Source organism: Narcine bancroftii, chromosome 7 (genome assembly GCF_036971445.1).
Source record: "Narcine bancroftii isolate sNarBan1 chromosome 7, sNarBan1.hap1, whole genome shotgun sequence".
Lineage (NCBI taxonomy): Eukaryota > Metazoa > Chordata > Chondrichthyes > Torpediniformes > Narcinidae > Narcine > Narcine bancroftii.
In genome coordinates, this window is record NC_091475.1 from 30,045,062 (window position 1) to 30,060,236 (window position 15,175).

Below are 15,175 nucleotides of genomic sequence, written 5' to 3' on the forward strand. Positions count from 1 at the left end.
CAATATTTCTAAATGAAAATTTACACAAATTCTCTCAAAATATGCAATAATTGTACAATTTAAAGAGAAATTTCTTAAGTAAACCTCCAGTGTAACTGAAGTCATTTAAAATATGCACCCTAAAACCCAATATTCCATCATACAGAATTTTTAAAATGTACATTTCAAGATTGTTTGTTAAATTCATGATAACAGGAAATGGGGAGGCTGGGGGGTAGAGAAGAAGAGAATGGTGTCATTTCCGAATAGGTACTCATTTATTTAGTTTGTCATGCACAGACATTTCTTTCCTCAAAGGGTTGTGAATATTTAAATTTATTCCAAAGGACTGCACATCCTAAGATATCAAAAGCAGGGGTCAATGATCCTTTTAGTCACTTGTGGACACACATTGTAAATGTGAACTTAAATTACAGGATCAGCAAAGACCTGATTGAAGGAATATTTTTCATTTAAGTGAATTTTGACTCCTCCTTCCCTTTCTATTGTTAAACTGTAGGTACTCATTTATATAAGACACCAACTACAAATATACAAGCAACAATTCCTCATGACAAAGGATGGGCATTTTATTCTATTGCTCTTGGAAAAATATTAAGAAGCTTACTCCCCTTCACAAAGACATGACTGGGTTCTAAAGGTTTCTTACCATTAATTGAAGACTGCATGCGTGATGATACATCACAGCAACGGACTAACTGTGATACCACAGCATAAAGTTTTCCGAGTTCAGCATACTGATATTTGATTGGTGGCCCTGGTCCTTCATCTAGAGCCACCAGCATAAATGTTGCAGGCACATTCAGTTTCAGTAATTGTGTCTTTTCAGCCACACCTAGCAAAACAAAATTTCAGAAATAATGGAATGAAATGCAATTTGAAGTAACGTCATCAATTGTAAGCAGGAGATAGATAAGAGTGATAACAGTATTTTAAAGATTTTTAAACAAGTTCAGATGTGCAGCAGTCTCTAATGATGTTATAAAATTCGACAGGTAATTGGAATCTATGTAATTAAATATATACACAAAAAATAGAAACATATACATAAAATACATGATAAAGAAAGTAATCAGATCATTTAATTTTTAAATTTTGAGATACAGCAGGGAAACAGGCCCTTTTGGGCCACATACCCATGCTGCCCAAATACACCCATATGACCAACCTATAAATCCCGTTATGTCTCTGGAGGAAAGCAGAGCACCCGAAGGAAACCCACAACGACAGAGAAAATGTACCAACTCCTTTCAGACAGCACCAGATTTGAACCCAGGTTGCTGACACTACTAGTTTTCCAATTTTTGCTCCACTCACACTTCTCCTTGAAGACTAAATTTACATCTCCCATTTTATTTTTTTGATACATTCATCGTGAGTTAGAATGCACACATTATAGGTTGCACACACACACACCTATATAAGATGAATAAACTTACATTCTGAATGATCATTGGACAGAAATATTAACTTGCTTTTTCTCTCTCCAAATCTGCTGCCTGACTAGTATTTCCCAAATGTCCCAGTTTTAATTCAGTTTTCCAGCATTCATATTTTGATTTTGAACAATAACAGCCGACAAGCCCACTAGGAACAGTATTCCATCCACAAAAGAAAAATCACCCAAATCATCCATTCAATTTTAATAGCACAGTTCTTGATCATAAACTGGGGAATTTTATTTGGGCATCTGTTTGGTGCAAATATAGTGCCTTCCATAATGTTTGGGATAAAGATACTTTTTCTCTCTATTTGCGTCTGTGCTCCACAGTTTTAAATTTGGATTCACCTTTGATGCAAACCTAGATTGAGCTCTGAAGAAGTGGGGATAACATTCAATAGTTTATATCACATATTCTTTATTGCAAAATAAATGTTTGAACTTGTGGGTATTCTTGCTTAGATACAGGGTATATGGGGTTAGATTGGTACAATATACAAGGACCAGACAGCTCAAATATCAAGAACCTTGATGAAGGTTTTCGTGTTAAACCACAGTATCTTCAGATTTCATGTTAAGTGCTTGACCTGCTGAGTTTCTCCAGGATTGTGTTTTTACTTCAACTATGGTGTCTATAGATTTTCATGCTAATTGATGACAACATCGGGCTGCCACATGAACCCACAATGAGCTTGTCAACTTCATTCACTTCATGGCTATCTTCCACCACGATCTCAAACTCACCTGGTCCATCCCCAACAACACTTCCCCCATTTCTGGATCTCTCTGTCTCAGGAGACTAGCTTTCCACTGACAAATTGGCTTGGCTTCGCGAACGAAGATTTATGGAGGGGTAATGTCCACGTCAGCTGCAGGCTCGTTTGTGGCTGACAAGTCCGATGCGGGACAGGCAGACACGGTTGCAAACCTACTAAATCCCACAACCACCTTGACTACACAACCTCACAACCACTTTGACTACACTACCTCACAATCTGTCCCCTGCAAGGATTCTATCCCTTTCTCTCAATTTTTCCACCTCTGCCACATCTGTTCCCAAGACCAGATCTTCCAAAATGTCTGCCTTTGTCCACAAACGTGGCATCCCCTCCATTACCAACTCAGCCCTCACCTGCATTCCCTCTATTTCCTGCTCATCTACCTTGGCCCCCTCCTCTGCCCCCAGACACAACAGACATAATCCCCCTTATCCTCACCTACCACCCCACCAGCCTTTGCATCCAACACATTATCCTCCAGAATTTCTGACATTTAAAACAGGATCCCACTATCAGATACATCTTCCCCCCTCCTCCCCTCCCTGGCTTCTGTAGGGACCGGTCCCTCCATGACCCCCCTCATTTATTCATCCCTCCCCAATTGTTTCCCCTCGCCCCTTCCCCTTTGGCTGCAGGAGGTGCCACACTTACGCCACACCTCCTCCCCCACCACAATCTGGGCCCCAAACAAGCCTTTCAAGTGAAGCAACACTTCACTTGTGTATCTGCAGGATTGATTTACCGCATCTGGTGCTCCCTTTATGGTCTTCTCTAAATCAGAGAGACTGAGCACTTATTTTGGAAATCGTTTCGCTGAGCATCTTCACACCGTCCACACCAGTGACAGAGACCTCCCAGTAGCCATTCATTTCAGTTGTGTCACACTCCCATATGCACAAATCTGCCCATGGTCTTATGTACTCTCCCACCAAGACCACCTATAAATTGGAGGAAAACACGATTTTCCTTTGACGCACTCTCCAGGCAGATGGCATTAACATCGACTTTCCTGGTTTCTGCTAACCTACTCTCCTCTCTCTTCTTTTCCCCTTCCAGCTCTCCTCTACCCCTCCCTCTCTATTCACATAGTCATCCCTCCTCCCCTTGCTCACTGCTGTCCCTTCCTTCCCTTCTCCATCTACTACCTCCCTGCCTTTGTGGCCATGCCTTCCCCACCTACTCTTTTGTTCGGACACCTGCCGACATTTTTCCATACCTTGACGAAGGGCTCATGCATGAAATGTTCGTTATGTATTTTTCCCTTTGCTATATAAAGGACACTGTTTGACCTGCTGAGTTTCTCCAGCTTTGTGTGTGTTTTTTCTTCAATCAGTGTCTACAGATTTTCAAGGTTTACCTTGAAGGGATCCAGCATGAAATGTTGGTTACAGTGAGCTCCATGATGCTTGGGATTGAGATTTTCCCCCCTTTTTTAGCCTCTGTGATCCAGTTTTAAATTTGTAATCAAACAATTCACATGTAATTAAAGTAAACATTCCAGATTTTATTCAAAATTATTTGTATATATTTTGGTTTGACCATGTAGAAAGTACAGCACTTCTTGTACATTAGGCACTTTTACACAGCGGAAAATTTTCTATTCTGTTGGCAGTGTAAAAATGTCGAGACTGTTACACATTTTTTACAGAGTGTGTGCAGTCTAAATTGACCACAGGCACTCCACAAAGATGGGATCCTAGCCCCAACCATCTTGCTCCTAGCCCTGGCTGTCCGTTGTCCCCCCACTCATGCATTGACCACTGCTGCCATCTATCTCTAGACATGGCAGAGTTCACCTGAGTGCTACACCAGCTCGCGGCGAGAAGCAAGTGGCGACGGCTCAATGCAGGAGTAATGGGCATCTTCCTTACCCATAATCCCTCGCAGATGGAACCGCTCTGCCTGAGCCAGGGACACACAGAGCAGTTCCAGCTGTGTGAGGGGATCATGGGTAAGGAAGACAGCTATTGTTTTAGCACTGAGCCAGCTGCTGCCTGCTTCTCTCCCACCAGGTGCTGGGGGCCAAGTCACCTTTCCATCGAAGGTAAGGGAGGGCGCCCACGGAAGTGAGGGCAGGGACAGTGGCGAACGGGGGGGGGGGTGACCTCCTCCCACCTCAAATATCCAGCCTCCAAAAACACTGCAACTCCAAAATCATAACAACTGTAGTGTAAACACCTTGCCTGTGTATATAGTCACTCCGGAGGTAAGTATGCCAAAATATTTTTTTGGTATTTCTCCTTCTGTGTAAAAATGCCAATAGTCCCCTCATTTCAGAGCACCATCATAATATTTGGGACAAAGTAATGGCATGTATGAATATCTAAGAATGCTTAGCCCTTTAATGCATTATCTCTTGGATGGAATGACGACTTGAAGTCTGTGATTCATGGACATCACCAGGTACTGCTCTGCCAGGCATCTACTGCAGCCATCTTCAGCTCCAAGTTGTTTCAGGGGCTTTCCCCTTAAGTTTTCTCTTCAATGCATGGAAGACCTTCTCAATTAGATTTAGTTTGGGTGACTGACTTGGCTATTCAGGAATTTTCTAGTTTTTAAGCTTTGAAAAACTCCTTGTGGCTTTAGCAGTAGGTTTGGGATCATTGTCTTGCTGTAGGATGAAACGCTGTCCAATGAATTTGGAGGTATTTGCTTGAATTTGAGCAGATGTTTCTACACACCTCAGAATTCATTTTGCTACTGCCGTAAGCAGTTACATCATCAATGAAGACAAGTGCACCAGAACCTGTAGCAGCCACACGTGCCCAGGCCATAACACCCCCACCACCACGTTTCACAAATGAGGTGGTATGCTTTTATCTTGGGCAGTTCCTTTATGCCTCCACACTTGGCTTTTGCCATCACTCTGATACAAGTTAATCTTGATCTCATCTATGCACAAGATTCCAGAATTCTGCAGACTCTTTTAAATACTTCTTGGCAAACTGTAATCTGGACATCCTGTTTCTGTGGCTAACTACTGGTTTGCATCTTGCAGTGTAATCTCTGTATTTCTGTTCATCTAGTCTTCTGCAGACAGTAGTTATTGACACATCCACACCTGCCACCTGAAGAGTGTTTCTGATCTGTCGGACAGGCATATGAGGATTTTTCTTCATTATGATAAGAATTCTTCTGTCATCAGGATTGGAGGCCTTCCTTGGGTCGACAGTCCCTTTGTGATTACTGAGCTCACTAGTTTGCTCTTTCTTCTTAATCAAGTTAGTTACAAATAGTTGATATTGGTAATCCTAAGGTTTGAACATTTCTTACTGTTTTATTTTGTTTAGCCTCATCATGGCTCTTTGACTCTCATTGGCAGAACTCTGGTCCTCATGTTGAAAAATGGCAACTAAAGACTCCAAAAGTGCATCACGATCAACAAAACGCTGTTACAGTGCCAACAGTCATGACCAGGGTTTGAAGCTCGTGCTGTCTGTTAGCTGTTTGTACGTTCTCCTCGTGTCTGAGTGGGTTTTCCCCAGGGGCTCCAGTTTCCCACCACTGTTCAAAACGTACTGGCAGTTGCAGGTTAATGGGTGTAATTGGGAGGCAGGGCTTATGGGCCAAAATGGACTTTAACCATGCTGTATGGCTAAATTTAAATTTATAAATAGTGATCAAAAGCTGAGAAGCAAGCCGAGCTCACTTATACCTGCACCACTGAAGAATTTAAAAAAAATGAGTAATCACAAAAACACCTGTGAAGACAAATGTCCCACATATTATGGAGCTCTGAAATGGGGGAACTAATTTCTACATGGTCAAACTAAAATGTACACAAATAATCTTGAATAAAATCTGGGATGTCAATAATTTATTAATAGATTTGATTACAAATTTAAAACTCTGGAGCACAGGATTAAATGAAGGAAAAAGTGTCAAACATTATGGAGGGCACAGTATGTGTGAGGAGAAGAGCCTGTGCTGTACTGTTCTATGCTCTAAATCTTATAGTTTAAAAAAATCTACCAATTCATAAAATATAGCAGATCATTATAAGGTGTTCATTACAGTATAATGAGCACCAATTGGCAATAAACACAAATGTAATCCACAAGTTTCCACCAATTTCTTTTAAAGAAAAATATCATATTGCAAAACAGAGCAGGGAGATTTTACAGTGACATAATTAAAAGATTATAATTTTCAATCACTTGATTTCCTTCCAATGCACCTGAACAAAAGTTAATTGCTCCTGGTCTTAAAAGGAAAATTATTCAATTCGTTTCACAACTTTGCAGTAAAAATGCAAGGGCAACAGGTAAAGGATTTAACTAAATACTTACCCAGATTTGCATACATAACAAAGAGATTGAAGTACTGTGTCAAGTGCCGCCCATGCTCAGAAACCTCTCGTCGCAGTAAATTCAGAACAGCTCTAAGAAGGTGATCACTGAGACTTAAGTTATCAAAAGCCTGTTAAATAATTAAATAATCATTAGCCTGCTGCGCAAGACATTAAAATATACACATTTTTCTTCCCCCACCTCTCAAGTCAACATTTTGCTACTATATTTATACATACACCTTCTAAATGACAAATCATTTACAAAATTCAAATTTCTAAGATAGCCCATTTCCAATACCTGTAAAGTTTCATTTATTACCCTTTCATAAAATTAGTTCCAATATTTTAACATTTAAGGAAAACAACTTGGTGCCATTAGACTCTGTCATTAACACAAGAATTAATTAAAAAAAAAAATCAAAGGAGGTCTCATTCATGGCATGCAAGATGAAGGAAACTGTAAACAGAGAGAAATATTTCTGTGAGGCAGTGTGAACATCAAAGAGACCAGACAAGGAGGGAGGAAATTGAACACACATGCCATTTGTTCAATATGTAAAAATAATACATCTTGTTATTGCAAGACTTGGTCAAAGGCTCCTTTGAGCTAAATGTTGTTCTGAAGCATCGAGTGTTCATCATTTTGTCAAGACAATATTTTACAAGTGATGGGTGCAGTTCCAGATACCTGCTTTGCAGGTACATCTGTAAGAAATCAAATAATTCTATATCCATTCGCACTGAATAAAAGAAATAAATAAAATTTGCAAAACTAAGTAAAATGCTTGTATTAAGATTTATTTCAAAGAAAGCTATTTCTTCCAATGACAACTCCCAAACAGATGGCCATTAATATCTCCCAAGAGTTGTCATTAAAGAAGCAGAATGTAACATGAAGATATGTTGCCCATTGCTTGTATGTAGAGCAGCTGTGGCCAATGCAAAATGTACACTAAAAGTTAAATTGTGTGGATCTGGGAGCTAGTGTAGCAACTTGAAATAGAGATTATTTGTTACCAAAGAAAGCAGCCCCTGGAACTGCAAAATGCTTCTTGGAGCCTCTTCCTCCAAAAGGAATGCTTCTGATCACTTATAGGGATGTTTGATTCTGTGCAAAGGGTGTTTGGTGTAGGTTGGTGCGCAGCTTCTGTTTTCTTAGTTCTAATTGTGAGGTCAAGGCTACCACAGGCACTGCCAAGCTATTCTGTATATTGGCTTCAGAGCTTGCATTAAGTCCACATTCATCAATAAAGAGGACATCTTTAATATGTATAACACTGAAGTCTACAGACACCGAGGTTGAAGTAAAACACAATGCTGGAGAAACTCAGCAGGTCAGTGTCTTTTATATAGCAAAGATAAAAATATATAACTGATATTTCGTGCTTGAGTCCTTCAACAAGGTATGGAAACATGTCATCAGCTTTCCGAATAAAAAGATATGGGGAGGAGCATGGTAGCAAATGCAAGAGGTAATAGGTGGAGCAGGGAAGGGGGCACAGCAGCAAACGAGGGGAAGAAGGATGGCAAGGTGAACAGAGAGGGAAGGGGGTAGAGAACTGAGGGAAAGACAACAAGGGGAAGGGAAAGGAAAGGGTAAGGAAGGGAGAGTCGATTAGCAACAACTGAAAAAGTTGTTGATGTTAATGCCATCCAGCTGGAGAGTGCCCAAATGGAAAATCAGTGTTATTCCTCCAATTTATGAGTGGTTTTGGTGGGATAGAACACAAGAGGCTATTGATAGTCGTGAGCATGGGAGAAGGGCACAAACTGAAATGGCTAGCCACTGGGAGGTCCCTGTCATTGGTGCAGACAGAACGAAGGTGCTCAGTGAAGCAATCTCCGAGTCTGCACCCAGTATCTCTGACGTAGAGAAGGTCACAAAGGGAGGACCAGATGTAGCAAATCAATCTTGCAGATACACGTGAAGTGTTGCTTCACTTGAAACACCTGTTTGAGGCCCCGGACTGTGGTGAGGGAGGAGATGTGGGCGCATGTGGCACCTCCTGCCATCACAGGGCACTCTCCAAACAGATGGCCATTAATATCTCCAGTTTCTGCAAGCCTTCTCCCTGTTCTCCCTCCCCATTCCCTGTCTTCATTTCTCCAGCTCTCCATCCCCTTACCTCTCTGTTCACCTTGCCATCCCTCTTCCTCTTGCTTGCTGCTGTGCCCCCCTTCCCTGCTCCATCTGTTGTCTGTTGTGCACTCCCTCCCATATCCAGCTATTACCTAGTGCCCATGGGACTGTGCCCCTCCCTCCCACCATTTTGTTTGGGCATCTACCTACATTTACACCTTTATGAAGGGCTCAATCCCGAAACATTGGTTATGTATCTTTATTTTTGCTATATAAAGTACCAATTTATCCAGCTTTGTATTTTTACTTGATGTTTATATTTCACCAATGTTCCCCAGATTTTAGAACAGTCCCAGCAGAATGGAGTAGATGGTGACAAGTACAAATATTTTTTTTTAATAAGCATTTTAGCGGCGAGTGATTATTGTGGCACAGTGGACAATGAGTTTGTGCCAGGTCTGAGGTCCTGATCTTCAATTTCCCTTTTCCTCAAATCAAAGGCTGCACTAACATATTTGATCTGCAATATTTATCCTTGCTAAGAGATGAATCTCCAGATATAGTTAGTGGTTCACTTTTTCTAGAATCTATTACCAAAGGGAAGCTTTGTAGAATGAAAGACGGTGGAGAACTTGTATTGCAGAGGTTGAGTACATCCTCTCATATGCTTCACTGAAAGCATCAAGAGTTGACTGCACACTGAGCTTCAGATAATGTTGGCTCTGGAGCCTTGTTACAGTGGATTAAATAGTTTCCAACTAATTTTCAAGATTAGCAAATCAGCTCCAGTCCCGCGCCAAGTTTGTTGGAGTCATCATGTGGCATGAAAGATTGTGGTAATCTGTACAATCCTCCAAAATCACCTAAAGATCAAACAAAATGTGCTCTTCAAGGCTGCCATCCAAACACTGAGGCAGGGTTCACTGTTCACAAGTCCATGTTCACAAGAGATAGTGTCAGGTGAACAGAGTGAAAGAAAACAATGTTTCAAAGCCTTTCAATAAATAACACACACTGACATCTCTGATTCACAATCTTTCAGAATGGCATCAAGTACCTTGAAGTCATGCATTTGGACCATTCAAAAGATCTCAGTAAGAAGGAGCAAGCCGCCACATAAACTACCACCCTCTCATCCACCCCATCAGCCAACCACTTGTGAGAAAATGCCTGCAATTTCCACAGTACCCACATTGACCTCATCAGCCAGCTCAGACCCAGAAAACCAAAGTGGAACTGCTATTTTCAATCAGAAAGGATTTCCAAAGACAGCGAGAGCCCCCATAGCCACAGACAAAACTGTGTTCCCAGTCATTGTGGTTGATATGAAAAGAGCCTTCAAAAGAAAGATGGCAAACTCTTAGAATGTGTCCAGCGCAGACTGTGTACCTCACCATAGCCTTAAAACATGCGTGGATCAACTGGCTGGTATTTTTGCAGGCACGGTCAACCTCTTGCTGCTGTAATCTGAGGTCCCCACTTGTTCCAATAGAATGTCCATCATCCTGGTGCCCAAGAGGAGAAAGGCAAACTGTTTCAATGACTTTCAGGTGATGGCACTTGCGTCCATCGTGAGATGTTTTGAGTGGTTCGTTATAGAGAAAATCAACTCCTGCCTCAAGAAAGATCTGACCAAGGAGCTGATTGTGGTAGGGGAGGTTGAGGGACCACACACCTACAAGAAAACCTGCAATTTAGAATCACTATTTGTGATCCCCATATTTGCAAAGTCAGGTAGGGCTGTGCTCTCAAGACAGGTGGCTGGACCTTGCATGATATGGCTTTGACAAGAGAAAAAGAGTTTCATATTAAAACAGCCAATAAAAAAGTAAAAATTAAGTTGATTTAAATCATAAGAGCAATGGAACATTTAAAATGATTAAAATAGTTTAAACTAATTGAAAAGAACCCACTTCTTGCACTGCTTCTAAATGCACAGGCATTCCTTTCTGTAATCAGTAGGGTCAGACCCTTCACCAGCAATGCAATGAAATATAGTGACAAACGTGCTACTGTCACAAAACCCATCCTGGATTGTCAGGCCTCAGAGTGTAAATCCAGGACATGTCAGGTTCAATACTGGTCACTAATCGCCACACCCATCAAAATTTGGCACAAAGTGAAGGTATTGAAAATCATCTTCAAGGACAAGTTGTTAAAGCATTATCAGGTTGGATGCTTATCTTCCCAAATAATATAAATATTACTCGTTTAAACACTTGAGGCTTCCTAAACTTGGTTTATTTCATTCCATGATAGAGAAAATACATTTGACACATTATTGAAAAATAAAGGCCGAATCTCAGTTCTGCCTTCAAAATTAGAAACTTTTCAGCATATTACTTTGAAAGTACATAAATTTAAAATAATTGCAAATATCAGAAGCTTGAAAGTCAAATTTATTCCAAAGAGCCAGTTAAAAATTTTCACCATAAAAAAAACCTGAAAAGGAAAATTTTCCATTTCAATCCAAAACTAAACAAATTGTTATTTTCCCAACTAAAGAAAATTCATACCTGACTGGAAGGTCCTGGGGATGTAAATGGTGAAGGGCATGGTCCATCTTGCAACGAAAAATGTGCAATAAATACTATGAGCTTAGCAAAAGCACTCCTTACTTCTGTGCTTGGGCACTCCAGCAGGTACTCGGAGAAACGATTTGGATAGGCAAAAAGAACATTATGTGCAAACCAACAGCGAACATTCTTGCTATGACGAAGCAGGATACACAATGCATCATACCTGCAAAGGGAAAAAAAAACCTTTCTCCAAGAGTACAATGAACAACATAGCTTAAAATATTTAATGATAAAATTATTCTGCTTGATGGATAATTGAGTTGCTCAGCTTTACAGATGACGTGATCTGGTGCCTGATTTAATTCCTAGTCCAGTCAAACCATTTATTCACCTGGAGCATTACAACTGCTTTCAAAGTTCAAATTTGTTGTCAGGGTATATAAATGCAGTGGATTGGGCAGTGTTCAAGAACTCAGCTCAGGATCACAGTTATGAAAAGCCATCTCCTGGGTAAAGCAGAGATTCCTGATGAGAATGAAAACAACAAAGGATACCAGACAGCTGTGGCAAGGCCTAAATGACATCACCTGCTACAAAACCAAAACCAGTGAGTGGGAGACAACAAAACTTCACTTCCAGATGTACTCAATGCCTGATTTGATCACCAGAAAAAGGAAGAACTGCTGCGCACCCTCTTGTCCCCAGTATTCAAGGATGACAAGCGGGGTGCCTTCAAGAGAATGAATCCAAGGAAAGCATCTGGACCAGATGGAGTACCCAGTTGAATACTGAAAACATGCTGACCAACTTGCCAATGTTTTCAGATATCTTCAACATCTCACTCCAGCAGGGTGTGGTCCCCACCTGCTTCAAACAGGCCTCACTCACATCAATGCCCATGACAAATGTGGTAACCTGCCTAAATGACTACTAACCAACGGCATTCACATCAACAGTGATGAAGTGTTTTGAAAAGCTGGTGTTGAGGCATATCAGGTCCTGTCTGAGTGGAGACAGAGATCTGTTCCAATTAGCTTGCCGTCGCAACAGGTCTCACTAGCTCTGCACAAAGTCCTGGAACACCTGGACAGGAAAGGTGCATACATCTGAATGCTCTTCATCAAATACAGTTCGGCATTCAACACTATCATCTCCTCAAAATTGATCAGCCCACTCCAAGATCTAAGCCTCAATACCCCACTGTGCAATGGATCCTGGATTTCCTCTCCATGTCACCAAAAGCAAGAAGTGATTGTGGATATTAAGAAGAGAAATCCAGTGGTGGTAATGCAGTGATCATTGGAGCATCAGAGGTGGAGAGAATGAGCACAATTTAATTCCTGGGAGTCACTATCTCGGACCCAACACGTGAATGTCATCGTGAAAAAAAGCACATTAATGCCACAACTTCCTCAGGAGTTTGTGGAGGTTTGGTATGACATCGAAAACCATGGAAAAATTCTACAGACGTCTAGAGGAAAGTATGCTGACTGTCTGCATCATGGGCTGGTATGCGGGCACCAAAACCTCTGAGCAGACAGCCCTGGAAAAGGTAGTGGACACAGCCTAGTACATCACAGGCAAAGCTCTCCCCACCATTGAGAAAATCCACATGAAACGCTGACATTGAAGAGCAGCAGCAATCATCAAGGATCCACACCACCCAGCACATGCTGTGCTCACTGCAGCCATCAGCAAAGAATAATAAGACTCATATCACCAGGTTCACTTTACCATCAAACAACTAAATAACAAACTCAGAGACTCGCTTAAGGATTCTACTTTGCATATTATTTATTATTGAATATTTATTTTCTGTATTGCAGTTAGTTTGCACTTTTCTTTGTTTACATTTCTTTCTTTTGTATACTCATCTTTTCTTGAGTAGTTTTTTGCATTACTGATAAGAGAAAATTCTGTCTGGCCACATATGTACTCTGACAATAAATCTGAACTTTGACATCACATGCAACCCTGAGATTCTTTTTCCTGTTGGCAAAGCAGAAATTCCATTTTCCGGTTGTGCATAAAACTGTACTCAAGAAATGGGAACAAAGAAAGAAATGTATATTGTGTAATACAAAAAGATATTCAGTGATTAAATATTGTGCAAAGTAAGAGTTCTAAAATCAGAATTTATTGTCATGAACAAGTCACAAAATTCGTTGTTTTGTGACAGCGTTTCAGTGCAAACAAAAAAACCCCCCAAAAAATCAAGGTACCCTGATGGAAGGGCTCAAGCCCAAAATGTTGATAATGTATCTTTTTATTTGCTATATAAAGAACATGCTGAGTGGCTCCTGCATTGTGTTTTTACTCTGATTGAATTTGTTGTTTACGAAACTAATGGTGGAACTGTTCCTGAACCTGTTGGTATGAGTCTTTCCTGATTCAATTTTCAAATATTAGTGGAGGATCTGGAAAGACTTCCACACTGCTCAAAAATTGTATGAGATAAAATAATATTCATGGACATAACCATAATAACTGTACATGAAGCAAATGTTATAAAGTCTATTGAGGTTCACATGATTATTAACCACTTGCAAAATGAAAACATAATCAAATTTAATTACTGCTTGGTTGAAAAAGGACAATTAATTTTTAAAGTGAATTGAATCATTATTTTATATTTCTACTGCTATAAGAACAATTTCTGCAATATGTCACCAATAGCCTTCTTGTAGATTTTCTGCACCATGGATAAAAAGCACAAAACCTTTCCAGCAAAGGGCCTGGGCAGATCACAGCTCCCTATGCCATGTGATGGATCATACGTTGGGAAAATGACAACGAGGAAAGAAATCTCTTCTGCTAACATCGCCTTGTAAGAATCACCAATTTCTCTCCTCACTTTGCAAAATAGTTTTCCTTTTTGACTGGATTCAAACAGACCATTATAAGCCAAAGAGTTACATTTGAGATTGTATCTAAATTTATTCAATATATCAAGTGCTTGTATTAGTATTTAAAAATGAATCTCTCAACATTGGACAAAAATTTTAATAACAGTAATTAGATTATATAATTTGCTTGTATTCCAAGGATTTAATATTTTATCCTTTTGCAGCTTAAAATGCAATAAGTCCATTGATTAACAATGAATTTTAAGGGGACTATTATAAAATCCTTGTTATTCCAATCCTCTGTAGTATTGCAAAAAGCCATGTGCAACACAAAAATAAAATCATCTAGGTTTTAAATTTTGTATTGGCAATGAATGTTGATGTTCATTTTGATTTCAAATCAAAACATAGTCGATCCTGAAAATTACAAAATAGTTAATTTACTTTTTTTCAATACTTATTAAAGTACTATTACTATTTCAAGATTTTAATTGAAGTTCAAAGAGAATAGACATTGGCTTTGAAAAAACAAAGATTACAATTAATTCACTCACCATTCACTTGCTGGACCCCGGACTATTTTCTTTGTGTGAAACCCAGTATTAAACAAGAATCTCGCAGCAAGTTGAATGCTTATCATAGCTAGTTCTTCAGCTTCTGATAATAGATGATCTTGCCCTGCACAAGTCAGATATACTAATTCAGAGTCAATTGTTCATTGAAGGCAAAACTAATGGGTCTTCTCATTTGAACCCGATCTCATGAAAATTTACACTTTTGCAAAGATTTCGAACTCAATAGGTGGTCTGTGGTGTTTCATCAAGATACACCACTGCATCTACCCATGACATCTGCAATTTGTGCAGCAAAAGATTAAGAGTTCAATACCTCACTTCTTTCAGAGCAGCATGGTTATGGTAGCAGATGGCACAACACTATCACAGCACTGGCAACCTGGGTTTGAATCTGCTACTGTCTGTAGGAATTAGAATGCTCTTCCTGTGTCTGTAGGCTTTTCCTTCAGATGCTCCAGTCTCCTCCCATGTTTCAATGACGTATGGGGTTACATGGGTATATTTGGGCAAAATGGGCTCGTGGGCCAGAAGAGCCTGTTACCATACTACATCTCCAAATTAAATTTAAAAATTCTAGAGGCAAAGATCAGTAATACAAAAAAACTATCTGATAAATGGGCCTTGATAAAAGTTAAAGTTTTTAA

General features: G+C 40.0%; 1 protein-coding gene across 11 annotated transcripts in view; it reads right to left on the reverse strand.

Moving 5' to 3' along the window:
• Positions 1 to 15,175, reverse strand: part of usp9 (ubiquitin specific peptidase 9) — a 263,780-nt gene that overhangs the window by 14,222 nt on the left and 234,383 nt on the right. For 10 of the 11 annotated variants that reach the window (XM_069889325.1, XM_069889327.1, XM_069889332.1 and 7 more), the window contains 4 exons: positions 14,511 to 14,634; positions 11,108 to 11,333; positions 6,510 to 6,639; positions 650 to 835 (listed from right to left, as the gene is read on the reverse strand). In XM_069889325.1, coding sequence (XP_069745426.1) covers positions 650 to 835; positions 6,510 to 6,639; positions 11,108 to 11,333; positions 14,511 to 14,634 — 666 coding nt within the window. The other variant, XM_069889334.1, reaches the window with a different exon arrangement.